Source organism: Aquila chrysaetos, chromosome 1 (assembly GCF_900496995.4).
Source record: "Aquila chrysaetos chrysaetos chromosome 1, bAquChr1.4, whole genome shotgun sequence".
Classification (NCBI taxonomy): Eukaryota; Metazoa; Chordata; class Aves; order Accipitriformes; family Accipitridae; genus Aquila; species Aquila chrysaetos.
Window position 1 is genome coordinate 1,533,751 of NC_044004.1, and position 27,445 is coordinate 1,561,195.

At 47.7% G+C, this 27,445-nt stretch overlaps 2 protein-coding genes across 9 annotated transcripts in view; both read right to left on the minus strand.

Annotated features, from left to right (window-relative positions):
* Positions 1-18,697, minus strand: part of SFXN5 (sideroflexin 5) — a 101,133-nt gene extending 82,436 nt beyond the window's left edge. Inside the window, exons 1-2 of one of the 4 annotated variants that reach the window (XM_030024757.2) lie at positions 18,576-18,697; positions 6,468-6,536 (exon numbers count right to left, since the gene is read on the minus strand). In XM_030024757.2, coding sequence (XP_029880617.1) covers positions 6,468-6,536; positions 18,576-18,632 — 126 coding nt within the window. In that variant the 5' untranslated portion in view covers positions 18,633-18,697. Of the gene's footprint in view, positions 1-6,467; positions 6,537-9,426; positions 9,566-18,068; positions 18,174-18,575 lie in introns of those variants that run through there. The other 3 variants (XM_030024779.2, XM_030024763.2, XM_030024769.2) reach the window with 3 other exon arrangements.
* A 4,258-nt stretch (positions 18,698-22,955) lies between these two features.
* Positions 22,956-27,445, minus strand: part of RAB11FIP5 (RAB11 family interacting protein 5) — a 43,582-nt gene continuing 39,092 nt past the window's right edge. For 4 of the 5 annotated variants that reach the window (XM_030009792.2, XM_030009815.2, XM_030009806.2 and 1 more), the window contains one exon: positions 22,956-27,340. In XM_030009792.2, coding sequence (XP_029865652.1) covers positions 27,131-27,340 — 210 coding nt within the window. In that variant the 3' untranslated portion in view covers positions 22,956-27,130. The remainder of the gene's footprint in view (positions 27,341-27,445) is intronic. The other variant, XR_003922777.2, reaches the window with a different exon arrangement.

Sequence of the window (27,445 nt, forward strand, 5' to 3'; positions counted from 1 at the left end):
ATGATAGTTGATAATGTCTAAGATTACACTTCATTTCCATTTTAACAAGGAAAAAAGAGGTCTGTCTACAAGGTTGTGCTACTGTTTCAATATTTATTGTTGCTTGATTTCTCTATTGCTATCTGTAGGAAGAAGTGTCACTTGAGTTTTTACAGCATCACTTTAAAAAAAAATGCAACCACAGCTTTTACTAGTATGTATCATTTCTTTCATACCCCTTATCTTGTAAAAACTAGAGCACTTCTAGTGGTGGATGATGGGGTCTCAGCTCTCACAATAGGGTGCTAGACAGACCATCTGCACCCGGAGGATGTTCTTACAAACCTAAGCCCAGAAGCAGTGCCAGGGATCTACCATGCTCAGCGATTCAGAAGCACAAACTCCACACTTGGTGCTCCACCACAGCAGCTTAAGCCATGTCCGCCTGGGAAACACTACCCAACAACAACAAGTCTTTGGAAAAAGGCTCAAGCATTGCCTCGTGCTGAACACAGCTGGAAAACACCCAGCTTTTGAAATACAGCTCAGTTCACTAAGCCCGTGAGAAGTATGCAATGGGCTACCACTGATCCATGAGCCTGGGTTTTATGGTTATGGCTGTGCTATTAAAGTCAGAGCCCAGGCATGAGCCTGCATCAGCATGATCTCTGGTATACTTTTGATTCAGACCATCTAGCCCTCTGCCAAGTGATTCCCGGTCACAGTTTGGCACTTACCATGGGCCAGGACAGCTCCCAGCAGGCACCTTTTGGAGAGGAAGAGTGCTCAGCTGCACGGCACAAACTGGCTGCACGGCCAAAATCCACTACCTGACTCAGTTTGAATGAACTGGCTTAGATTTAACCCATAGGCGTTAATGCAGAGAGCTAATGTAACCTGTTCTGCCCTGACTCAGGCCAAAAGGCGTTGAGTCAGAAGGTCGTCGCCTGGAGCACACTTGCAGGACTACATCAGCAGAAAGTTTCAGTCTTTGTAGAAAGAGTTGCTGAAGGATCACATTATTAGGGGCTTAGTTTGGTGTGCCAGAGAAAGGAGGAGAAAGAACAGAACCAGAGATGCCAGCAGGAAAGTAGCCTACATCACAACGAGCTCATGGCCACCTCCAGGAATCCTTCGTTGGCACCCCGAGTCCCTCGCAGCTATCACTCCAGCACCCTAGTGGGGTAGAAGACAACTAGTTGTGTCCCATAGATGACTGCACACATGTACATGCGTCAGACACCTCCATCCAGCACGTGAGCTCCTGTACTGATTTTTCACCTGGTCCTCCTTGCTCAAGGGCACACTGTTTCTGTCTGAAAGATCTGTGCCTTGTCTTCTTTTGGATCTCAACTGATGCCTACACATGGCTTAGAGCTGCCTCCAGAAACCCATATGTGCACATACAGACCGTAATAACAGTCATTATGCCGGTAGCACTACAACATTACTGTTACAGAATCAACAGAAAAAGAGTCAAGTTTTGCATTCGAGGTTTTTCAGAGAAAATCCACGAATGGGACAGGGCACGCTGGAAGAGTTTGCATCTCACTCTGCTCATGCGGGGCTTGTATCAGGGTTTTGAGGCCACATTAGCCCAGTGATGATCCGCTGCGTGCCTGCGAGTTTCACTGGTTTCAGGTTCAGAGCAACGATGACTTACTGGCACGTGATCCAAAGCAAAAGTCTTCTGGCCACCAGCACCACAAATTCGATGTGGGATACGGAAATCCAGCTGTGCTCTGCCATCAGCAACTCAACAGTTTCCGATTTTGTCTCACTACTCTACGAATGATACATACGGCAGACTTGACTCCAGCTGGCCCTATTGTATTGGATCTACAGTGACAGACAACAGGAGCCAGAAACTTTTTGTTCAAGTAGAGCCAGCAGATGTGACACTGAATAAACACAGACAGTCAATCTGCTGAGTAAGAAGGTATCGTTCATATAAATAACATACATCTAATCCTGCTTCCATTTTAAACCCAAATATGGGAATGCAAGATGCTCAGCGCTCTGCAGATTTATGCTTTGAACAATGAGATAAAGCAAGAGCACATAACACACGGCCCCTTTGAGCTCAGTTTAATTCTTATTTCACTTTTGCTTTATTTTTTATTATCAGAACCACAGCTTTCTCCATGAAGAGCTTCCCACAGAGCGTTAACAGTCTGTCCAGGCTAATGTCAGATGGGGTAAGTTAGCCTTATCAAAATATCTGTTGGTCCCTACTGCTTCTCCCAATGGACCTTAATTACAGAGCAATTAAAAGTATTATTCCAATCATTTTAACCTCACACATTTCAAAAATAGGCATTACCCCCACTGAGGGGTTTCTCATGGTCTCAGCGACAGGACTTGTTAGGCTTGACCTCTGAAATTACACATTTCCTGCTTATTGGAAAAGTTTGCAAACTTGCAGCTGCCAAAAGATTATTTCATTAGAAAGCCAGTAATGGTATGAATTAGCACACAAGAAAACCTCCTCTTTAGAGGTTACATGATATATTGACACAAGGTCAGTGCCTTGTTTCAATACCATATGCACTCAAAAAGCAAGTAAAATTGGTAGGTAAGGTTGATACAGATAATTATTCTACCAGAACCCACTAAAGATAAAACTGGAGCAACTGGCTTCCAACTGCCCCTGCCACGTGCCTCGCACAAGCACATGCTTTCTTTTTGCGAGTTCACAGACTGCAAAGTACGGCTACAACATAATCCAGTACTCAGTATGCATCCCTTGAGGATTAATGCTTAAGAACCTCTAAAAGACAAGGAAGTTTTTAATTGTGTTAAGAATTTGCTTTATTGAAAAATAAATGAATAAGAGAGGACTGTCACTGAGACTAATTATACTTGATATCACTGTGCTTGGTTTCCCCCACTCAGAGGGATCACTTCATCCTTCCTCAAAACACAGCCACCAGTAGGATGCAATGATGTAACACACAGCAATTAAAAAAAGGATGTAGGAAAAAAAAAATTATTACACTTCCCAGCATTTTCCATGGGATTAACCTCCTTTCTCATTAGAGACTCATTTATCTACTTTTTTTTACATTTGCTAGTGAGCTCCTCCAAGACAAACAGCAATTTATTTGTTCCTCGAGAACCCTGGGCCTGAAAGATGCAGCCATCTGTCAGCGGGAAGGAGCTCTCTGTAAACGGCTGCTTTCTCATCAAACCCTTTCTAGATTTTAATTTGCCACCTAAATTATCAAAGGAAACCAAACAGCTTTTAGTTATAGGTATATACACACAGAGTATTTTAAAGTGCAAGATCATATATACGGACCACTGCAAGTAGGACAATCAACAAAGCAGCTTTTGTGCTCCGATAAGTGCTTCCCGTGACCCCAGGTGTCCACATCTATTTTGCCAAGAGACTTCTCCAGGGAAAGAGAACTCATGGAGACTTCACGAAATATGCTGCCGAAGGTCTACTGAAGCATCACAAATATATAATTCAAACTCCCAAAGAAAATGGACAAAGGCCAGTTCCTCCGTTGGAAAGCCACCAAGCCATTCCCGAAGACCACGAAATTCAGACCTATGCTTATTAGTCCCCATAGAAGGACACCAAACCTCCCTCATTTGTTGAGGTTCAGTTTGGGGCCCAGAACTGCTTAAGACACTCAGATCTTGACAGCTCCCTCCAGGATAAAAATGGGCCACTCAGATTTTGGTCTTTTTTCCATAGGTTTCATTTTGACAAGATTCTTCTAAGAAAAGTGTCTGGAAAAATTAAGTTACACCAGCTGACCTTACCAACCTCTTCAAAAACTTCTAACAATTTGAAAAGGTGACAATGGAAAGGTAGAAAAGCATGTGGCTGAGCCAAAGGAGGGATCATCTCATCGAAGTTAAGAGCAGGTACCTCTGCTTACTCACAGATAGCTTGCCCATGAGTCTAGACACCCTCTATATGGAGCATGACATGAAAGATAGTTGCCCTCAAAGTACAAAAGGGATTCAGCCCTTAAAAAGTAAGAAATTCACAAAGGAGGGGAAAAGTGAGCCTTTCAGGATTTAAAACACCTGTTTTCATTCTGGAACCACAACTGCTTGTTGCTTAAGGTAACAAATGGTAGACAGAATTCAGGTTTTGGGTACACAATGAAACCAGACTGAGTTATAGTGCTCAATTTAAATTGTTTCATTATACTACCATAGCCATAGTGTGAAAGTGCTTACCCTATCTCAAATGTGAACACAGTGACGCCTTCTTAAACCTATTTTGTAACTTCAAAAAGTAGAACCACTATCTTGATTAAGTTTACTCATATCCCCCCACTTTGGAGATACACAAGAAGTAGGTTTGAGAACTGTGTCCTTTTTCTCTGTTAATGCCATTGTAAAAAACAATAGTTTGGTCCTGCATTGTGCACAGTGGGTTACCCAGCTTAAAAAAAAAAAAAAACCCTACGTACAAACACACACTACAGGCTTAATTGGAGATTTGAGAAAGGTGAGGATTATTATTAGAACATGGAAACATTCCCAAAGGAAGAGAAATTTTAACTAAACAGAACTGGATGGATGATCTCCACCTAACAGAATTCTCCTCCAAAAGGAGGAAAAGAAAACAGGCTGAGGCATAACAAAATCCACCAAAAAGATGAGCAGAATCACCTGCTTCTGTCCTACCAGAAGAACCTCTGTCCAAGTGACCTCGACTCAGGAACTCCTGGTGCAGCTGCCTGGAGCCCCAGACCTGTGCTCATCCTCAAATATCCTAAGCAGATCCCGTCCCAGACATCGTGCCCCAGAACAGTAGGCTGGAAACCACACACTTACGGAAACCTACCAAACACCAACCCTGCAAAGCTTTCTGGTGCAAATTTGCCTGGCGAGAGAAGGGTGTTTCAATGTTTGTCTGGATCCATTCCTGAGCCTGTTTCCTCGCTGTCTTTAGGTGTTCAATTAGCATTAATTAGCATTCTCAGTGCATGACAAAAATGGACAAAGATGGTCTCCCTTCTCCAACATCCCATTCCCTTTTGCATGCAGAGTATCCTCTCCTTCCCTCCAAAAAGCATCATTAGGTAGTGAAGGCCCTTTGCATCCATTTACGAATTTCAGAATCAAAATTATGAAAATATATAAAGAGAGCTCACAAACCACATACAACAGCCTCTGCATCACCACAAACACACACTGGAGGATTCCCCATGCTGTCAAAAACACTCCTTCAATATGCACTGCGTTGAACTTAACGCTAAATCTCTGCTAAGGTAAGAGCAGCACCAAGCCTTTAATGAGTAGTATTGTTTTTATTCTGGCATATGTGCTTACATCCGCTTTAAATAGCAGCTCTAACATCTGCAAACTGCACTGCATCCTCAGGTAATATTGTGATTTTCCTTCCCTTTTATCATGACACAACGCCTCTTTGGAATTGCAGTGTTCTTTTGCTAGCAGGTTACCTCCCCAGGCTGAGCTCCTTATTGAGGCTGGTGGCTTTTGAAAATTGATCTCAGACTTGATCTGAACCTGTGCTTTTACAAAGGAAAGTATAACCTTCAATCTGATGGTAAGAACAGCTGCTTTATTGTCTGCGGTTCTCTTGGGCACGCATACAAAAGGTACTCAAAATGAACGATATGATACATCTTAGCCTTCTGTTTTTCAAAAAAGCTAGCTGATTTAGAAGAAAGACATTATTTAAAGTTGCATCAAGTCTTTTTTCCCACTGCCATCACAGTGTGTAAAGAACTGGACTCAGTTCACAGCTAGCTACGATGAGCAGTTCAGCTCACTGTGTTTTGAGAATTGCTTGCAGGTGTATTTTCATCTTACACTACCCTGCCTCAAAAAAAAAAAAAAAAAAGGGGGGGGGGGGGGGGCAAAATCCTAAGTTTTCTGGCCAACAAGCATAATTTAAGATCACCAGTAGAAATATTTCTTCTAAAGGACTCCCCACCACTATTAGTCACTATTTTATGAAAGCAGAGAAATGCAATAATGCAGGACAACACTAAACGAAGCATAAATGGGCCAGAAACCCAAAAGCCTGTTAGAAACACAGTAATAACTAAGGAAAAACTACAACACTTTCCTCAGAAAAGGTCATCTGGAGTGCAGCCACTGAAAAAACTGGTGCAAACCCACTCAGCTCACTTCCTCCATAAGAATTAATATTTGCTCTCTCATCTACTCACCTGCATGTTTTCCAAGAAGACCTGTAGGAATTTTCCTTCTGGGAAGACTACATCACTGGCAAGTTTGACTGAAACCAGTTCAGGGTCTCACCAGTTACTAGAGGGAGATGGGAGACTGACAGGTGTGGATTCACTGATGTCTAATAAAAAGCAAGTTTTGCTAGAGATTTAACAGAGCTCAGTTGGGCAATCAATCAACTGTGAGACACAAATCCACTGGAAACCTGGCTTCATTACTTCTGCTGTTCACAGAAGAAATTGTTTTTAATCTAAACCTGTCTAATAAACAGTACTTTCAGAAAACAAGTGCGTATACATTACCTCAGTAACAAAGAGAGTGCGCGGATCGATGATGTCCAAGAAGTGCCTGAATCTGCCATAAAATGAAGTCTGGAAGACAGGAAAAAAAACCAAAATGTGTTCAGTTAGAAATTGCCTTTCACCTGCTGCAGAGAAAGGTTTTATTTCCTCTGCAGAACTAAATAGCAACTAAAAAGAAATAATATAGAAGCTATTCACTGGTAATTTATGATAGGAAGTCTGAAAGGAAAAGATGAGGACTTGGACCCTGCTAATAGCAGCATTGCTATTAACAGGATACCAATATAGATGCTTTAATAAAGGGATACTATCAAGCTGCTGAAATATCCATTACTTTTCCCCCCCAAAATGAAATATTGCCTGCCTCCCTATGGGATTCCTGGAAGATGTCTGAGGCCACAAAAACCCAACATGCAGCTCCAGACTTCCCACACCGAGCAATGCTGTCAAAGGAATTCCCACCCTGCAATGTCTTTAACATGGTCCCTGTGCTGCTTGTCCTCATTCCTGCTAGCACCCATCTCGCAGGACCAGCAGCACCATGGGGTCCCCGATTTTGGGGAGAGACTAGCATGAAGAAACTCCTCCACCCATACACCACCGGAAAAAAAAAGGTATGTGAAATTATATTTTCAAATGTTCTAAAAAGAGTTTAAAGTCTCAACAAGGGAACAAGTAGTTTTCTCCTTGTTGGGAATAATGAGAAAGGTCTAAGATGAGACTAAATACAAATCCAGTTTTATGTCTTACATTTATTGCAGAATTGTCCAGGCACTGAACTAGGGCTGGGTTTCATTGTGCCAGTCCCTACACAAACACAGAGCAGAAGATGGACTGTGAACCTTAACATACGTAAAAGAAACCCTAACTTTACGGTTTGGGCTTGTTCTTGGTGGCACATTTGGAAAAATCCAATCTAGATGTGCTTGCATAGGGATAACACCGCACAAAAGCTGGTGAAGATGCTTTCGCCAGGAGCAGCAAAAGTGTCTGAAGGACCAGAAAGGGATCCAGAGAACTGGGAACAGAGTCTGAAAGAAAGGGGAAGGTGTCTGTGAAATAGGCTGGAAAGATCACAGGCAGCTCCAAAGGAAAGGAGAGCAGTTTTGACTCAGTATTTAAAAAAAAAAAAAAAAAAAAAAAAATTAAATCAGGCAAGCCCAAAGCACTGGACCGTGAAATACTGATATATTGAGGGCACTCAGGATACATGTACATCATCACTCAAACATCAGTCTGGATTCCTTCATCTGGATGCAGATGTAGGCTGAGTGCCAGCACTGCCTTACTGCAGCCTGAACTCTCATCTGGACATCGGTAACACCAAACGGACACGGGGCAGCCAGGTCCAGCAGCTGCTCTCTCCTATGGCTTCTCCCCAGCAGAGTTTGCAGCCCATCACGGATGCAGAAAGGACACAGGTCATGAACCTCCCGGTGCTCTTGAATATTGGGACCCCCTTGCCCTGGGTGCTCTCCAGCCACATGCAGGCAAGTCTCTTTTTGCATTTGTAATACGGAAGCGTGCTATAAATAAAGGAGTGGAATATGGGTACAGCAGTGAGAATGGCATTTAATCACAGCCTGGCATAATTTTATGAAACATGCTGGTTCTTCTCTGCTGAATCCATCGAGCGCAGAGAAATACCAATAATACTGCCTACTTATTCAGGCAGAAATCCCTATCTAATGGCAGTTTCCAGCAACACTGCTGTCCACCACCTCACGTTGCAACACCCAGTTCTCAGCTGCTTACAAAACTCTCTGCTGTTATTTTTCCATGTTCTGCACTAAAAAAAGAAAAACCCACAACTAAACAAAATAGCTTCACATAACTTCAGCAAAAAAGCCCAGTGGTTTTTAATTAGCATTGATTTAATTAACACTAATTCTGGTACTTTCTAGCTTTTGCGAGCTTGACATTTTGCTGCCTTACTTTTATTTTCAATATAAAGATCTCCGCAGATGCCACTGTCCTCCACATCACTACTGCCCGATGCTTGCCAGTGGTGCAGGGAGTGACATGACTAACGCATGACTCACTTGGTCCCTCGTCACGTTATCCTGAGCGCTCCCACGTACCATCGTCCCTCTCCCACTGCCCAGCCTTCTGCACTTGCTCAACGCCGAACAGCAATAAGAGAATTCAGAGCAGTCGTAAGTACATGGTTTAAACAAGAACACAAGGGGGGGATTTTTAAATTTAAGTGGTCCCGACTTCTCCACTGCCTTCATCGTTGTGATATGCATCTCACAGTGAGAAAAAGAATATTAAATAGAATTAAATAGAACATCACTATTTTACACCCACTTCACAAAGGTGTAAATGATAGTACAAGGCACAAGGAAGGGGGAATGAGACCGTAAGTTCAAATGTGCATGACATGAATGTTTTTTTAGAAGTAAAGATTTAAATTTGCAAAGCTGCGGAGGCTCTCAGGAAGCCAGTCCCGTAGCCCAAGGTCATTGTTTGTTTGGCTCAGGTACAGCGGCGGTCTCCTGCTCTGATCCTTGCCCGGTACAACCTCAGCGATGCCCAGCTAAGGACACGTTTCAGCAGCTCAAACTCATCCTGCCGCAAGCCTGTTCCCACGCGCCCTCCTCCTCTCCTGCCCTGTGCCAGCGCTGACACTCACCCAATGCTGCAACTGTCTGATCGGGGAGCTAAGAGTGCCAAAAGTCTAATCCTTAAACGAGGGATTTGGTTTCAGGTGGTGGTGTTGCCTGAACCCGTTCCTTCTGTGGTCAGACAAGCCCCAGGGCAAGGGCAGGACCATTCAAGCGGGGTCAGGACAACAGCCCTCACTCGGGCTCCAGTGGAACTGCACGGTAAGGTCCAGAACAACAACAACAACAAAAATATAAAAAAGCTAATTCTACCATGCAGAGCTGCTGACCATTCCTTCAAATGTTTATGGCCAACATTCATATCTTTAAGTACACATACACACAAAACCAACCAGAAATGCTGCAACCCAGTATGGGAAGAAGTGCTTTCCCAGTCTCATGAAATTTAAAAGATCTGTATGAAGAAGCCTTGGAGCTTTTTGAAGGCTTTCTCCAAGAAGCAAAATTGCTTTATCCTCCTAGCCTTCTTCCTGGGGAAAAAAAAAAAAAAGTCTGAATATACAGGAACCAAGAAAATTAACACGGACAAGTAGCAGGCACTGTGCTGTGTATGGTCTTGCTAAGGAGATGATGGCCAAAGCGTCCTTTTCTCAGATACCACAAGGCACTTCATGGTGCAAGGTCACCTATGGCCAACTGCTTGTCTGCCAGCAGATAGGACTATTTCAGTGCTTGCTTCTTTCATCCACATTATTCGGGAAAAAAAAAAATTTACCCTCCTGCTACTTCAAAGAAAGGACAACAGGAATGCACATGTACTTCTTCCCTAGGCTGAAACACAAGGCAGAAGCCAGTTCTCAAGAACATCTCTGACCATCAGGGATGCACAAAGAGACCAGGCAAGGAGACTGGAGCTCGAATCCATCCTCCCTCCCCTAAGGCAGGCAACAAGATCCAACTCACCGGCTGTGGTTTCCATTTTCTTTTTGCATTACCATGAGCTCTCTAAAATGCAATTACAAAAAAATGTGCTTTTCCTTGCTGCTTTTATGGGCCGCCTGGAAGTGAAAAACCTGTCTTAAAAGTCTCCCATGAAGGGGATTCTGGTGCTCAACCACCACCCAACCTTTCCAGCAGAAGGGCTATTGTCACCCTGAGGCTCAATCTCCGTCACAGCGATTGAAGCCAAAATCTGCCCGCTCTCTTTCCCAGATCCCAAGAAACAGGATGAGCTGTAGTCCCATGACAGTGAGTTATCCTTTAATGCATTCCTGATCAGCTCGGCACGCTCACAGGTCGGCTCAACAACATGTCTCATCACCACCACAGGACAGCACAGCAGAAGACAAGCCATTAACAAACTTCTCTCTCTGCTGCCTCTAGTCCAAGCTTCTTCAAACAAGGCAACTGCATTAAACCTCGTTCACTCCCACGTCCAGGCCAAGATTTTAAAGACAGCAGCTTTGTTAATCAAGCAACTGGAAAAAAAAACATTCTAATTGGTAAAAAAGCACTTTCCCCATCCCACTTCTCCCCCTCATGCACACGCAAGCTGTGCTCACTTGCAATCAAAAAACCCAGGGGAAAAGAAGCAAATAAAGCTCAGCCTTGATGGGGGAGAGCAACATGAAAGCAAGACGAATGGCAGAGTGGGATGGGTGGAAGTCCCCAGTTCTATGCCTAAAACTTCTCGAAGTCAATTCACGGTGCCATACATCGTTTCATGAAAAAAACAGAGCAAAAAAGTAGGAGTATGAGTTTGAACAAGTTTTGGTTTTGTTTTTTTGTGTTTTTTTTTTTTTAAAACTCTGATGAATGAGAACCTCATTTTTCCACAACAAAAGCTCTCTTTCTGTGGTGTCTCTGAGAACCACATAAAATGGAACCAAATTCAAACCAAGAGCAAAGTTGTCTTCTTGAGGCTGCATCAAAACATCATCACTGTGTATTTCATTTCTCAGCCCTCCTAAGCAGCAGTATATTTCCCATGACTATACAGCCCCTGAGCAAAAAATATCCGTTGTTTTTACTGCCATCCAGCCATGGGACTTTGTTTTTTTCCTTTTCAGATGACTATGGAAAGCTGTTTGACTGCTAGACCTTGCTGGTTGCCCTTCCATCACCCAGATCAGTTCCCTGCTTCTCCTGACTAGAAGTCATCAGATTTTTTTTTTTGTAATTAGTGTAAAGACTGTTATTTGTTTTCACACAGTTGCATGCAAAACAAAAGGCAAAAAAAACCCCAAATCCTAATCATTCAGAAATTTGGGGGCAAATTAAATCAGATCCAACTGTTGCACCTTAACAGCAACTCAAGATGGCTTTGTGAACATAACCACAAAACTAAACTCACAGAACAGATCAGGATTTGGCTCAGCAATCCTGATTCAAACACTTCCTTACAAATACCAAGTTTCTACAGGGTAAGTAGGAAATCAATAGCCAAAATACCACAGACTGTTTTACAGACTGACCACAGACAAGAAGCCTTCAAGAAGGGCTTCTTTGGCTCTAACGAACTGAAAAATTGGTTCCCACAGTGGGGCTACGAGGACTCAACCCAGAGACGCTCTGAACACCTTTACTTTCATTTACACATTGACATTTTACACTCCTCACTTGCACTTGGGCTTCACAGAGCACTGCAGTGCTTTGTGTGATGGGAGTATCGTGTTTAACTGTGAATAAAAGTGATGAGAAATAAATAAATAAAAACATAAAATTCTTTCAGCTTAAAATACATTCAACTCCCAAATTATTTTCCAACCCAAATGAATCCACTGCATGTTACTGGTTGTCTTTGCTGCGCTCCAAAGCACCAGGTAAAGCCAAGTGATTGGGCAGGCACTGACCTGACCTTCTCAATTTTCTTACAGGACCTTTTGGCTCTGCTAAGAGGAATGGAGAAAACCCTATGAAGAAGCTAATTTAAAACCGTTGACAGAAATAAATTCAGAAACATGTTACAGAGACATTTTTCTTACTCCTTTCTCTTTATTATCAAAAAAAGCTATTTAAAATTTGGTGTCAAGCTAGATCAGTCCAGACGCTGCCACATCATACTGGGGTTTCTACAGCAAAGAGACGCCTCATTGAAAGCCTCAGCCTTGGGAAAACAAGAGGCTGACCTCAGGTGAAGCACAATATTGTAGTTTCTAGTTTTTATACTTTTCTTCTGTAACTGCTTGAAGTTCTGCCATTGCTAACAAGTGGTTACTTCCCCGGGTTATGACTGCTCTCTTTCTAAGCTCTGTCAGTTAGAGGGCTTTAGGATACACGAAGCAGCTGGTGCTCTTGTTCATAACAGAATTATCTCAGCAAAATGGTGCTACAACAAACTCCTGGGGTGCAGGACAAGCAGGGAAAGGCCAGGCATTGCGGCAAGTACTTGCCCATGGTCCATATTGTAAATCCTTATACTTAGGGAACCACTTTCTGCAGGTCATCACAATGGAGCACCCTGTTATTCCTGCAACTCAGACAGCCAAGGCATGGCTCAGCCCTTCTCCCACCAGCTACTACCGCCTTGTCCCAGGCTCTGGCAAACACATGCACATTAATTAACTCATTATTACAAATACTAAGAGGAGGGAATTTTATTTTATTTGCCTTTTAAATGCCATTTCAGTGTTAAAAGTGTTACTCACTGTTCCAGCGTGTCCTTCCCATACCTCCTTCTGACCCTTTCTCCTCCATCCATTCTCCATCATTCCATGCCCATTACCATCTAATAGGGGGAAAGCAAGGTATTTCCACCTCCCTCCAAGGTTTAAACTGGACACACCAACTCTGCATCCATCCAACAAACCCAACAGTTGTTAGAACAAGCGAACGGGATGAGAGGATCAAGCCCCAGGGCACAGGAACGACCGGGCACTGCTCAGTGCACCAGCACAGCAGCAGCCCTACGGCACGCTGCAGTCAACCAAATCCGGATTTAAGTGAGAATTCAGAATGGTTCCTTTTTAACAGGATCATTTCTAGCTCTGGCTATCATACTCATGCAAGGGATAGAGCTTGCAAGATGCCCAGAAGTTTGACCTTCAGCTCCCAAATATCCACCCGTGGTCTTTTTCGCCATTTTATTCCTGTAACATCTGTTGTAGTAAACAGTTATCTGGAAGAAAACTGAATAACACAAATTTCCTGTGATTAATCGCGGCTATTTTGGGACCACTTCTCACCAGCCTGCAAGCAAGATGAAGTTCTGCAAAGTGGCTGGGAATATTAATTCCCTTACATGGCACAGCAGTTCATCGCGAGCACAGGAGTATGTTACAGATCCAGCTCATTAAAGTGGCTGTGCTGCGGGCCATGCAAGATCCAGCTGACTCTGAGGTAAGAACTAGAAGGAAACTACTTGCAGGCTCAAGAAATTTGAAGAAGGGCAGTGAGAGGCAGGTAAGTGACCATTAGCAAGCACTTGTTTATCACCTTAAAGAGGGCGAGTATTCCTCAAAAGTGTATGCTGGGCAGCCCTGGGAAGAACAGGAGATATGTGCAACTTTACCGATTTAATTACAGTGTGATTTTAAAAAGGATTTAATTAAGCCAGAGCAAAAGGCATGCAGACTTGGGGGGGGGGAGGGGGGTGTTGAGCTAAAAAAATCAGGCTTACGTCAGCTTTAAATTAATTAGGAAGAGTTTTAAGCTAAACCAAACAAAATTAAGAAAATTCAAGCCATTGAGCAATGGGACTTTGGCAAGGTACGGTCGGACAGCAGAGCTGTGTAATTACATGCATACTTGCAGTCCAGCCCGTTACAAGTTGAAGCTAAAGCTACAGACTTGATGCTCTCAATTTGACTTTACAGTATTAAAAAGTCTGTATGGGAGTAGCTCCTGCATCTCAGTTACTTCAGCCACCTGCAGTGACAGGTCTGCTCGTGAATGTGAACACAGCCAGGATGCAGCATGGAAACCCTTCGTGGGCATTACATGGAGTAGTAGGGGTTTACATCTTGTAGCACAAGATGCATACAAACAAACTCCCTGTTTAAAATCCAATCCTGGCTGATAGAGATGTAAAAAAGCCAACGGATGGCTTTTTTGGCAGGTTCTGTGAAGTTAACAGATAAACATCAAACCCAAAGGTGTCTGTATTTCCTCCTCTTCTCTGCAATTCGTCTTTAAGCATGTGTTTGCAGGACCCAATAGATTGCATAGGATAAACAGGGTCAGCCCGTCTTCAGGGCTGAGAAACCCACGTTTGGCGACAGCAAACACCATTTAGTGTATGCCAACCTCATCTCAAGCAGCTTGGGCTGGACCTACATACACACAAGAGTTAAAGCAGTTATGAACCACCCTTAAACATCCTTCCACAGCCTTTTAAGAAAATCCCTTCTCCATAAGGATGACCCTTTAGGAGAGAGGAGTTTCATTCACTTTTTTCAAGTGGAAAATAACATTACACTGAGCAGCACAAGAAGAAACTTCTGTGTTAACACTACGATACAGCTCTGGTTCCTCCCACTGCCTGTACCAGGGCTTTCGGCAATCACAGCACGCAAGCAGCAAGCCATTAAGCTCCTGAGAGGCGTATCTATAATCAACAGCATCTTTATCTGTGTGTTATTGCAAGGGTTATCCTGGACATAGGAGGCACATGGTTTTGCTAAGGGTGGTAATAAACCCTGGTTGTGCTTTAAACTTACCATTAAAGCATGCAAAGAGCAAGAAATAATGATTTTTGGCAGTAATGTCCTTATAAGACATTTCTGAGATTAGCATGTGTTGAGTTCCAACGTATAAAAATCTGCAAGGTCAAGCTCTGAAAACAGCAGATCTCCAACGATGCTGTTAATATCACAGTCATAGAAATGGCGTGTTTGCCCAACAGAATAAAACATCCTAAGCACATCATGTACTCCATGACCGTACGTACACACTGAGCTGTTGAAGGGATAAAAGATGTTTATGGTTCTGGTTTGGGTTTATTTCCCTTTATTTCCCTGTCCTTTCCCTGAAGGATCTATGATCTGCGACTTCTTTTTTTTTTTTTTATTTACTACTTCACAAAGAGGACGAGGCATGCTCATGAGTTCTGCTTGTTGAGATGACCACCCTTGACTTCAGCTGGGGAAGAAGTCGGCTCACTCCTTGTTCGGTTCCCCCCGTGCTTGCAGTCCTCCCACACTAGCCAAGACAACCTCATATTACTTTTTAGAGAGCTGACCCCAATAAAACCACCAGAGTTTAACTCGTGCTATCTTCCTCCTGCAGTTAACACCCCTGGTTAGCAAACAACCGCACCCACACCTTATTTAGGCCCTTGCTGGAAAGGTTTCTTCAGCTCTTCTGATAGAAAAAAATCCATTTATTTTGCCCAGGGTAAATGCCTGGGCTACAGGCAAAGACCCCAGAGCACTGGGAACACACATTTAGTGCTCTGGCTCTAGAAGAGGGAGCACTTAGCAAATCCTTAAAGAAAAAAAAGGAGTATGCTTAATAAATTAGAACTACTTGTCAAAAAATTAAGTCCTTATCACACATTCTCAAGCCTAACGACCTCATTTCTTCTTTTACCTAAAAATAGCCTGCTTCCTTTGGGAGACAGAGGCTCTTTCCAGCAAACAAAAAAAAAAAAAAAAAAGGTGACTCCACAGAATGCCACTTGCCCAAAGATCAAGAAAAACAAGTGAACTGCAAAACAAGGGAGGGGAAAAGGGGAATTTAATAACCTCCAGAGGTGGTGCTGGGGATGGACGTCTCCTGCCTGCTGTCCTAAATTCTGCTCAGCCACTTTCCGGGAGCTCTGGGCCACGGCAGGGGAAGGAAACCACTGTGTCTCCTCTGAACCAAATCCCCAGGCAGTCAAGTTTGCTCTCCAAGGTTTTTGTTCCCGACACACAACTTTTCCTTGTTTTCCCCTGCAGGGACAAAGATGCTCAGCACAGCTCCCTGCATCTCTCCCAGCCCCAGTTTTAGTCAAACCTCCCCTTAAATAGCCCCAGATCTGTTCCCAGCCAGCGTTTCAGAGGAAAAGTAAATGCTGTCATTGCATGGGGCTACGTCTAGAATTTAAACAACCACCCGAAGCGTCACTAATCCTTTCCAAAACAAGTAAGGCATCCTTTGTCAGCTGGACCACTAAAGCCGAGATCTTATAAACAGATAAAACCCTGCAACAGGCCACCAAAAGAATGGGAAAGGCAGAGAGCTGTAGGGGAAATGCAAAGGATCGTGGTGTTCAAGGTCCGCCGATCCCTTGGGCTGATGTAGGCGTTTTTCCCCAGCACCGGAGACTAAAGTTTGGTAGCAAACACCAAGGTCAAGGTGGGGGAAATAAATAACTGTAACTGTCTGACCCAGAGATGAAGGACCTCGGCTCTGCCAGGGCAGCAGTGCTGGTGGAGCAGGCTGCAGTGTCTCAACCCGAGCAGAGCCGACCGCAGGATCCGACCGGGTGCCCTAAGCCCCGGCAACACTCGAGCCTCTCCTGCTCTGCGACCCCTCAACGCTGCCAGATCCCAAACCGGGCTGTCCAGCCGTGCTTCACACGTGGGCAGATGGAGCAGGAGAAAACAGGGGAGCGCGGGGTGAGAGCTGGCAGGACAACAGCACCACACGACCCATCCTACAGCACCCACTGGACCACCACACACTGCTTTGCAGAAGATTTTACAGGAAAGGAATAAAACCACTATAGAAGAGAAGGGGAATGATTTCCAATGCTCCGTGTGGCCCTCTGGCAAAGCACCCCTGAAGCATCCAGTCCCAAGGGTGCTTTTGCCGACGGGCATCCCTCACCCCGGATCCGGGCCACACTGTAAACGCACCGGGCTCATCTCCCAGGAGTGGCAGCAAGGAGAGAGGACGTCTCCGCTCAAACGTGCACGCAATCATTAACATCCTGCCATACCCCTCGAAACATTTTCTAAATGTTGCTACAAGTGACAGTCGCTCCTTAATGAACAGAACGCACCGATTCTGTGCCTGACTCGCTGCCAAGTGTGCCTCGAATCATCTGTGGTGTCTAGAAGGGAGTAGCGTCTCCTCCTCCTCCTCCTCCTCTCCTTATTAAAAACCTCCATCTCCCCAGCCTGAGCATCCCTCGGCTCACGCAGCCGAGCAGGCTCCCAGCGTGGGGAAGTCACCCCTTCCTTGCTGCGGGGGATCTGTTGCTCCAAGGAGGTCCCACCACAACCTCCCAAACAGGGATAAGGCGGCAGGGGAAGAGGCACGTAGATCCACCACCCGAGAGCTGGCCCCCCATGGGAAATCAGCAACTGGACTTCGCAGCAACCCAAACGGGTGGCTTCGGTCAAGCCAAGCTCTGTGAGCTGCAATCAGCAAGTCAGATGGTTGGCAAATAGCGGTCCCATACAGATTTCACGTGGATGGTGGGAAGAGAGTCTCCTTGGAGATTACCCCAATAATGGGGGGGACACACACCTATTAACGAGCAGACTCCTGCTACTCATTCTTGGTTTGGTAATTGCAATGGCTCATTCCTCTCCAGAGGAGTCCTACCCAGCTCAAGAGCGACTGAAGGAGGTTTTATGAACTTTGCCAGCCTGACATGGCTCCACGAGAACGAAGAGGGGCCTCCGCCAGCTGCGCCGCGGCAGGGACCCCGCGGAGGGCTTGTGAAGAGAGGCTGCGGAAGGCGGCAGCGGGGACGAGCCGCTCTGAGCCCCGCACCGGCTCTCCTCGCCCGGGGACGGCTGCTGTGGGCCGCAGGCCTTCCTCGCCATTCCCCAGTCATCGGGTACCGAGGCCGGGGCGGCTCTGCTGTGCAGGTGCCGCTTCCTCGCCTCAGGCGTCGTCCCAAACCACGTTTCCTCGGCGGTCACCTCAGACGCCCCACGCGACGCCATTTTGTGAGCATCAGCCCCTGCCCAGCCAACACCCCGGACCCCCCGCGGAGGCGGCCGAGCGGCTGTGCGAACCCGCAGCACGGACAGCCCTTTATGAGGTGGCCGAAGCGCCCACCCGGGAGAGGTCCTTGGCTCCCACACCCACCCGGTCCCCCCTCACCGCCCCGGGCCCTGCCCTGGAGGTCCAGCTCCCACCCGGGGCAGCTCCTCACCTCCCTGCAACCTTGGGCTCGCCGCCCCGCCCGCCGGGGCAGGGCCCAGCCCTACCGGAGGCGGGGGGTGGGAAGACGAGGCCGCGCCGTGCGCTGGCACCGGGGACCCCCCCCCCCCCGCCCCAAAGTCCGCTGCTTTCGGCGGCGACCGCGAGGCTCGAACCCGCGGGGCTCGAACCCGGGACCCTCCAGCTTCAGCTCCCGCCCCGAACCACAGGGGCACGGCGGGACGCGCCAATCACCGCCCGCCGCGGGAGCCGCCGCGGGGAGGGGGGCGGCGGCTTTGAGTGACAGCCGCGCGGCCCAACGGCAGGGGGGCTGCGCACCAATCAGCGTGCCGCCCTGGGGGAGGGCGGGGGGATAGGAGCAGGGAGAGGGGGTCTCCCCTCACGGCGGGGGGGGGGGGGGGGGGGAACAACGCCGCGCTGTGGTGGGGGGACGACGACAGCTCCCGCCGCCGCTCCCCGTCCGTCGCCCCCCCGTCCCCCCTCCCGCTGCCGGCGGTACCTGTTCGAAGCGAGGCTTCCCCAGCTGGAAGGGGGGATAGTCCGCCGGCTCCGCCATTCCCTTCGCGCGCCGCTAAGCGCCACTTTAAACAGCCTCCCCCCGCCGCCGGGCCCGCCCCTTGCGGCGCCGCCGCGCTGATTGGTCGCGGCTCACCCGCAGCTCCCGCGCGGCACGCCGGGAAATGGAGTCCGCCCGCCGCCCCGGCGCCTCACGGGAGGCGGAGTCCGAGCGGCGGGAGAGAAGGGGACGCTGGGAGAAGGCGGCCCCGCCCCCTTGCCAGCCAATAGGGAGGGGCGCGGCGGCGCGGGGCAGCATGGGAAATGGAGTCCGCAGGAGAGAGGCGCCCGGGGCACGACGGGAAATGTGTTTTGGCGGGAAGCTGAGGGGGGAGCTCCAAGAGGGAGGCGGCGGCGGCAGGGAGAGGGGTCTCTCGTCAGGTCGGGGAGTGTGGGTGGGTTGTACGAGGTAATCCCACCCTGCCTGCGGCGGGCAGGCCGGCTCTCCCTGCCCAGGCTGTCCACCCCTCGGGGGGAGCGTGAGGTTCCGAGGGAGCAGCCAAAGGGTTTGGGTAGAGCCGGGCCTCCCTACTGCTCCCTCACAGGGTCGTCCTGCGTGGCGTCGGAGGCTCTGCGAGGGCCACGCACAGCGTGTGCGAGTCTTCGCCCGCCTTGGTTGCCACTTCTCCCTGTCTGTTCTCCTTTTTGCGAAGCAACGGTTGAATTCAGCAACTAACAGAGATGTCTGAGGAAACCGGCTGCGCCCAGATGACAGAGCTGCGTTCTTCCTGCCCTAAAAGCACATACACCTCGCGGTGCAGGTTTCTGACCCCTTCAAGAGGGACTCGCTCCAAAACGTTCTTCCTTTTTTGAATGCAGACGCCACTCAGTGACACCGACACGGCAGCCAGAATACAGGTGGTGATAGGGGATGCACGGGAACGTGACGTGGAAAGCAGATGTTTGCCTTAATTCCAAAATTGTTTGAGTAAATAATAACACATAGAAAGGTGAAAGCCCGAAAGCTGCTGAAAAAAAATTCAAATTTCATCATTTCCTTGTGGAAATATATTCTTACTTTGATGGGAGCGTAACAATTGCTATTGACCTTTGAAATACGTGATTAAAAATAAAGACTAGGAAACCAGGAAATAATAAATTTACTGTGATACAGACTTATTTGTCCGCTTCCTCAGTGTTATGATTTGTGGAGATAAAGGCAAGGTCGTGCAGGGCTGGGGGCAGAAGGGGTGCGCACGAAGCAATCTCCAGAATCCTCTTCTCTAGATTAGTGGAATAAGAAGTGTCTGGCCCTTCAAATGCCAGTGAAATTGTTTGGAGGATTAGGATCAATTCTCCGAGGAAGAGCAAAGGGACAGCAAATAGACTGGAGTTGGGGATGAAGCAGGGAAGGCAGTCAGGGTGTAAGAGGAAGGCTTGGCAGAGCAGAAGTAAAGGCAACAGATTACAGCGCAGGTCAGAAACAGATGTTCCATCTAGGAAGGAATTAAACAATATACCTAAAAAGAAAAAAAAAAATCCCGTATTTTTGCTGAATGGCAGAAGGTTTTGCTGTGGGGATGCTGCTGCTCTGCTTTATGGATGTGGTGCTGATTTTTTTTTCCGCTCTTTTTCCATCTGCAAAACCAATTTCTGTTTTTAGGCTAATTCACCATTGATTCCCCTTCACTGAATTTCAAATCTCCTGCAGCTTCGGGTAGAAAAGGAGCAGAAAAGGGGCCCGGCGCAGAGCCTGCCGCACTGTAACACACAGCGCGAGCCAGCACACCGAAGCGCACGTACCAACCCCTTGCACCGGCATGGGGAAGGAGCTTCCACCAGAACAGAAAAGGGTCATTTTCTCATTTCTTGTTCCTTTTCCCTTAGAGCTACTCTTAAAATCAAGTTGTTTCCTCCTGCGCTGCACCAACCTGCTCCCTCAGGGTTACAGGCTGCTGGCAGCCCGCACCGCCTCTCCTTTTGCCCTCTCCCTGCCTGGTTGTGTGCAAGCATGAAAACACAACTCTCCCCAGGAACGGACAGATGACGAGCAAAGATCTGGTCCGACAACAAATCCTGCTCACTGGAGTGTACCCACTGCTGTCCTTGTACCCTGTCCTCGGAGTTAACGGTTTGCTTACTTTAATTAAACCCGGCTGCAGTGCAGAGTGGGGAGCACTTGCTGCCTGCTGCTCCAGCTGTGCGACCGGGGCAGGGTTTCACACGGTTTAAACCTCCTTTTGACACCCCCCAGCACAACCATGGGACGTGCAGCTACATTTTACCGCTGCCCTTCTTATCACTCCGCTCGTGGTATGATGTCGATCTTTATCCTGAAGGACAGCGTGTCATTTGGGTTTGTTTCCTTCTAGGCAGGATCTAACACTGCTTGGAGCTCTAACATTGTCTTAACAGGAAAAATAAAATAATTTTGCTGTGGCTAATGCTTTACAAAGTAGCTCTTCTTTTTCTAAAGATTTCATCCTGTACTTCACAAAAATAAACACAGCAAAATCATTAGGGCTCTCAATAATATGGATGATAACCCAAATCCCTCCATCTCTACACAGGGGAAATCCCCCTCCCACCCATTACAGCTAGAGCCAGATAATTGATACAGTCCCTCATGTTGACACACTAAATGTTTTGTAACAACAGAGGGGAGAGAATCTGTTTATCTAAAACCACATTTGGAGTGACATAAGACTATCACTTTTTTGGTTAAATACCAGAAAGAATATCAATTCTTTGGCTGATATCAATCTAACCAGATCCATTTAGACTGACAACTCACATTTCCCTGGGTTGGGGAAGAAGGCGGGGGGGGGGGGGGTTGCTTCCCCAGATCAACGACTGTTAAGTCAACAATGACGTTTCTTCCCATTTCGGCAGGGGGAGGAAGAAGCCCCCCCCAGCCATCGAGCGAGCTCCTCTAAAAACCGAGGGAGATTTGGGGGTCTCAGACGGCCACCCCTCAAGTGACAGCTGGGTGCGGGGCTGTGCTGCCTGCTGGCTCAGGGAGAAAGTCACAGGAACATTTCTTGTTGGCTTCCATCTGTAAAGCCAGATTTTAAGAAAACTTGCGTCGGGCAGCAAAACTCAGGCTTCGAACAACAAACCCAGCCAGTTCTTCCTGCAAGGACAGGAATTATTTGCATCCGTCCCAAGCCTGTGCTTAAGCTTTCAGAGACACTCAATGTAATTGCACACAGCAGTTTTAGCAGGACTAAGGTCTCAAAATATTTTTTTTTTCTGACATGACAGATTCCAGTTTCCCCAGCCTCCCAATGACTGCTGCTCTGCTCTACCCCCTGCGCCCCTGCAGCCAGGGGAAGCCCACACTAGCCCAGTCATTCCAGGCTGTCTTTTCTTAGGATAGTCTTTCAGAGGGTCACAGTTCAGCGCCCTGATCCTGCGAAGCAGCATGTCGAATATTTCCCCATCCAGGCTCTCAGGGCTAACATGATCCCCCCAGACAGGTGTTGAGCTCGATAGCGGCCTGCGATCCAGCTGGATGAAAAATAAACCCGGATTAGAGCCAATGAAACTCTTCTGTTGGAGCAGCAAAGTCATTTATCGAAGCTTAAGGGGAGTTAATTTTTTTGAAGGAAAAGGCATGAATGAAGAAAGAGGCAAGCCTTGAGAAGGAAAAGAGCTGAGCAGTGAAACAGGTGGGTGGGATTAGGGCAGAGAAACTGAGGTGAAGGTCTCTGCTGGGGATCAGTCCTGCGCCACGCAGGGTCTGCTGCGCGGACGGGGAGAAACATTAAGCGCTTTAGGTAAAAGCTGCCTGTTCCCGTGAGCAGCAGCACTGATGGAGCCGGGTTTCCTCACCAGGCACCCTGAGGCTGAATCCTCTGGTGTCTACCATGCAACACGAGCTCTCCTTTCCTCCAGCACGCTGCAGTGGGGTCTCTCTCCTCTACTCAGCTGCTGATTTTCCACAAATCCTCAGGAATGCAGTAATAACCTTTACCCTCCTGCTACGTCAGGGCAAAGTCAACGGTGAGCAGTAAGGGAGCTGCAGGCAGATTCGATCCCCCGGGGCAGCGTGGCCGCTCGAGCCAAGCTCCTGCGGGCGCTCAGCACACAGCACAGCTGTCACGCACATGCGACAAAGCTAAGAGGAGCTTAAATCCCCTCGGGTGCACCGATCAACTGAGGCAGGGGCAATATTCGGAGAGGAACTCAAGGTAAACCTGCAGCACTACCACCCCTTGCAGCCACCACACAGCAGCAGGTGCTTGGGGACTGTTGATGATGCTGGAAAAGCTGCCGAAGACATTGGACATCGTCATCCTACTTCAGAAAATAAACAGATAAATGTCACTCGCTGTCCAAGTGCTATCAGCACAGACGCTGTTGTCAATAAATCAGAAGTATCTAGGAACAGCTTGAACAACTTTTATTTTTTTTTAAAGTGCTTAAAACGTAAATAACAAGCTCTTTATAAACATTAGTTGCAACTATTAAAACATGAAACACACAGAACCCACTTCCTGCATACATGAAGTACAGGGAAATCAACAACTCCAAAACCCCTGACACTTATCTCTCCCATTTTGGGATGTTTTTCCACCCCACGTTTATAACACAAAACACACGGCGGTTTCTTCACAGACAAGTCGTAAGGCTGAGTCTACGTGACACTTCCGTATCCACATCCCTTCAGGTTTGTTCCAGTTTAAGGATATACCTTGTTGGTTCTTCTGGCCCATGAGTCTGGGCCGGAAGGGCCAGTCAAGGCAAAAATAATTCACTTGGCCAGAGTTCTTTAAAAGCAAGAAACCCAGTTGTGGGCTGACAACAAAAGCAGAGCACAGCTGTGAGCAACAGCACCCTGCGGAAGACCTTGTGAAACAGCTTGAGCGTAGAAAGAGAAAGACAGACCAGGAGGCAAAAACATAGAGTAATTGTTATGGCTGTGTTTAAAACGGAACCAGTGAAAAGCTGCTGCTGGCCCATCAAAACCTTTTCAGCTGCTCGGTTCAGTAAAGAGCGAAAGACCGCGGAGTGTTACCCTGCACGCTGAACAGAAGTGCTGCTCGCCTCCCTGTTTTTGCAAATAAATCGCTAAATATGGAGACTGGACATGAGCAACTTGAGAACATTTACCCCACTCCTTTTTCTCATCCCTCCCTCAATGAGAAAACATTTAGCTCCTCAAAACCATTTCCCTCTGGTACCTTAGAGGTTTTAACAAAAAAATTATACAGCCTCCGGCTTCAGTGCTATTGTGTGGCGTAGCCAAGCTTGCTTGCTCTTACGCAGAGAATAAAAACTGTGTGGTGGGGGGAAAAACCCCCACATTTGCAGGCCAGCAGGGTGGAGAAACAGAGAACAAAGACAGAAGCATCTTTAAGATGCCTTTTCCTAAGCACGGGTTGTCATTTGTAGATACCTCTGGACTTCTAAACGCTCGAGGACAGACATGAAACACCAGGGCAGCCTTGGCTGTTGTCACTGCTTGTTTTTTTCTGTAGCCCCCCCTCAACCCTGTCTCACGTGCGATGCCAAGGTACCCGTGCCGTACCCCCGCCTCGGCCTTTGGAAATGCTCTGCTATCACAAAGTCAAGGCAAAAGCATTTTAGCTCTGCTTGCTCCAGCCTCCTCCGAGACGGCACGGGCTCCTGCGGTGGAAGGCAGTTCGGGGACTGCGTTGCTCCGCTGCGACGGAGGCAGGTCACGCGAGGAAGCACGTATTGCTGAAAAGGCTGTACGCCCGATACAGCCTGCTGTAGCTCTGAGATTATATATTCAAGTGCAAAACATTCAAGCTTTGGACTAAAAAAAAAGGCAGAGCTGACTAAGGCAGAAGGGGGATTAGGGAGGCGGTGAAATGCGATGGAAGAGGAGGGGGAGAAGGCCGGGAGGAGGTGCAGCAAGATCCTTATAAACATTGGCACTTGTGTATGGGGAGCAGCTACAACGCCAATCGCTGCTGGGGGAGAAGTCTCAGGAAGCAGCTCCTGGCTCTCGTGTGAGATTTTGGCTCTAGGTCTCTCCCTTGCTAATGTCTACCTGATGTAAGCCTTCGCCTTCACCGCTCAGCATCCCTGCCCGTCTGCAGGGCTGCCCCTTCTCCCAGCCCTCCTTCCAGTGCCACACGCCGCTCTTCTGACACTGGACCGCTTTCTAGCTGTCCACAACTCCTCCCTGCCTGCTTTCAGGTAAAAGGGAGAGCTTCTCCACGAGAGACAGGCACCTGGAAAGGGAATCTAGCTCTCAGGCCACGGGATCTTTTGATTATATAGGCAGAGAGAGGTTTCTGGTACTTTCTAAAATGGGAGAAACACCTTCCCTCAGACCCTTACGTCTTACACCAGAAACAAAGTCCCCACACCTGAGACACAAAGAGGGAAGAAGAACATGAAGACGCAGGTAGAGAAGTGCAAAACCCCAGATTACTTCCTCCTAGGGGCAAAGGCAGGTAGGAACGAAAGGCTCGTGGCCGGTACCTTCCCAGGTAACAAGTCCTCCTCCTCACACGATGGTCTACAAGCTAGATATGACCAAACATTGTCAATGACAGCAACACCAAACCTCCTTTTCTCCCGATAGCTCTCACCCTGTCAGCCTGCTTCCCCAACCTCAGACTTCGAGCATGACCCAGTACTGCCCTTTATCCAGCTGTATTTTGTCTTGGAACATTTGGTCTGCTCTTCCCCCAATGTCTTCTCTTAAAGTCTCTACCTCCCACGTCACGCAAGCTGCCCGTGCAGAGCTCCTGCCAAAGACCAAAAGCAACCCGCACACAGGGGTGGGAAGGCTCCGCTGTCTGCGTTTAAAAATAAACTCACCTAGTTCAGATTAGCAGGCAAACAGAAGAGGAAGTTGCCCAAGACGGGTTGCGTTGAACTGAGAATTGGATTTCAGAAAAGGCACAATTTTTCAAAGTCATGGTATACATTGAAGCAAGGAAGGAGAAAAGAATATGAAGGTTTTAAAAGAATCCAGTAATGCTGGGAGATCTACAGGAGAGAGAAGATGCCTTACATGTCAAGACAGCTCAAGTCCCACACCAACTGACCCTCTGCCTGCATGGGCACCTTCTCTAGCCAAAATCCAAGCAGACCAAGAGAGGGAGCAACATCCTTTCTATACCCTTCCACAGCACCTCCAAATCAAAAGCTGCGCTGTACTCCGGTGCAGCCAGGAGCATTGCTCACCATCCTCAGGCTAACATCATCTACAGTTGTTAAACCACATAAATCAGAGGCTTTTAGATGGTTACTCAACAGTTAGCAGCAAGAAGCATTCAACTCCTGATAGAGCTGGCCTCCAATGCTTAAGGGTGGGCCCAAGCTGCCAGAGGCCTGTGCAGATTGCAATACAATTGGAGCGGTGTTTGGCACTAATACTGGCTCGAAGGGGGTCTGTGACGATTACTGAATTGCTAGCTTTGAGAGGGTGTTTGATGGATGCCTGACCTAGCAGGATGTCATGCATAGAGGTGGTCAGACATCCTTCTCTGCACACGAGCTTCGGTCCCGATGGCATTTTCCTGTTGCACGGAGAAAGACAATGCAAAGTCAATGGTGGGGTGTGGCCAGTGGAAAGCAACTCCCCTGTGGACACAGGAAAGGGGGAGTGTAATACTGAGTAGAAAATTCAGCTGTGATTTATACATACAAGAGTCACCCCCAGGGCACACTGGTGCCAGCCAGCCCAGTGCCAGGTTGGGTGGTGTGCGAGAAGATCTCCTGCAGTACTGATGGTGCACAAACCATCACTGGCCCTTCTCCCGTATTGCGAGTTCAGTTTTGAGCTGGGTAACTGAGGCAGCATCACAACTCTGCATGCGCGCAGCAAAGGAACCAACACCGCTCACGATCAGGCAATGACGTTGGCTTGAGTCCTTTACGGCCTCTGACTCCGGCGCTGTCGCTTTATGTAGCATCTCCCATACAGTCAGCTACTGGCACAACTTGGAGCTGGCTCTTCAGATGGAGACCCTTCATTTGGGGGTACAACATATGGGGCAGGGAGGGAAAGAGGCATCCAACAGTAGTCCCTTCCCCTAGCTGCCCTGCCGAGCAGGCTCAGCGAACAGTAACATGCTGGTAGACCCTTACTGAGTTTAAGCATCCCTGATGTCACCAACCTATTTAACAACATCCATCAGCCAGGGTACAGCACTTCAGAGATAAGAGATGTGGAAGAGTGTGGGCAGAAGAGCAGCAGTAGCAGGATGAAGACATGGGTGAGGTGGTTGGTTTCCAGCTCTCAAATGTCCAATGGACCACTAAAGCATTGGCAGGATGAGTGCCTGAGAAGATGCCACTTGGTCACACAGACAGGAACCTAAGGAGGCATCTGCCTCGTGGAAGGCTCTGCTCCTCCCCATAGGGTGGATGACAGCCCATCACCCTATAGTTCCCTGGAGCCAGAGGTGGGATAAGCTTGGGCTGGGAAGGAGCAGATAACCTTTCCTGCTAAACTCTGCGAACAGAAGCCACTGGAGCCCTCTCGTAAGAGGAGGGGGGAGTGCAGGGATGTTTGCAGCGTGTTTATTGGAGAAGTGCTCTAGGCAAGTGATGCTGGTCTCTGGGGAGACATTACTTGGTCTTGCTTTCCCCCAGCGGGATCTGGAGGAGCGTGGGAGACTGTTCCATGATGCGCACCAGCAGCTGGTCAATGTAGTTCTCCAGTTCATGGATGTGCTCCTCCTTCTTGCTCAGCTCTTTCTCTCTCTGCAGCAGAAGCTGGATGAGTTCGTCGTGGGTCAAGTGATAATACTTGGCTGACTGGTCCGGTACAGTAGGATCCTGTGGTAGAAACCAAGAGGAACATTCAGCAAATCACAGGAAAACCGCTGCTCCCTTTAGCGCTTGCAAAATGCAGCGACAGCTGAAGCAATCATATTTTCTACG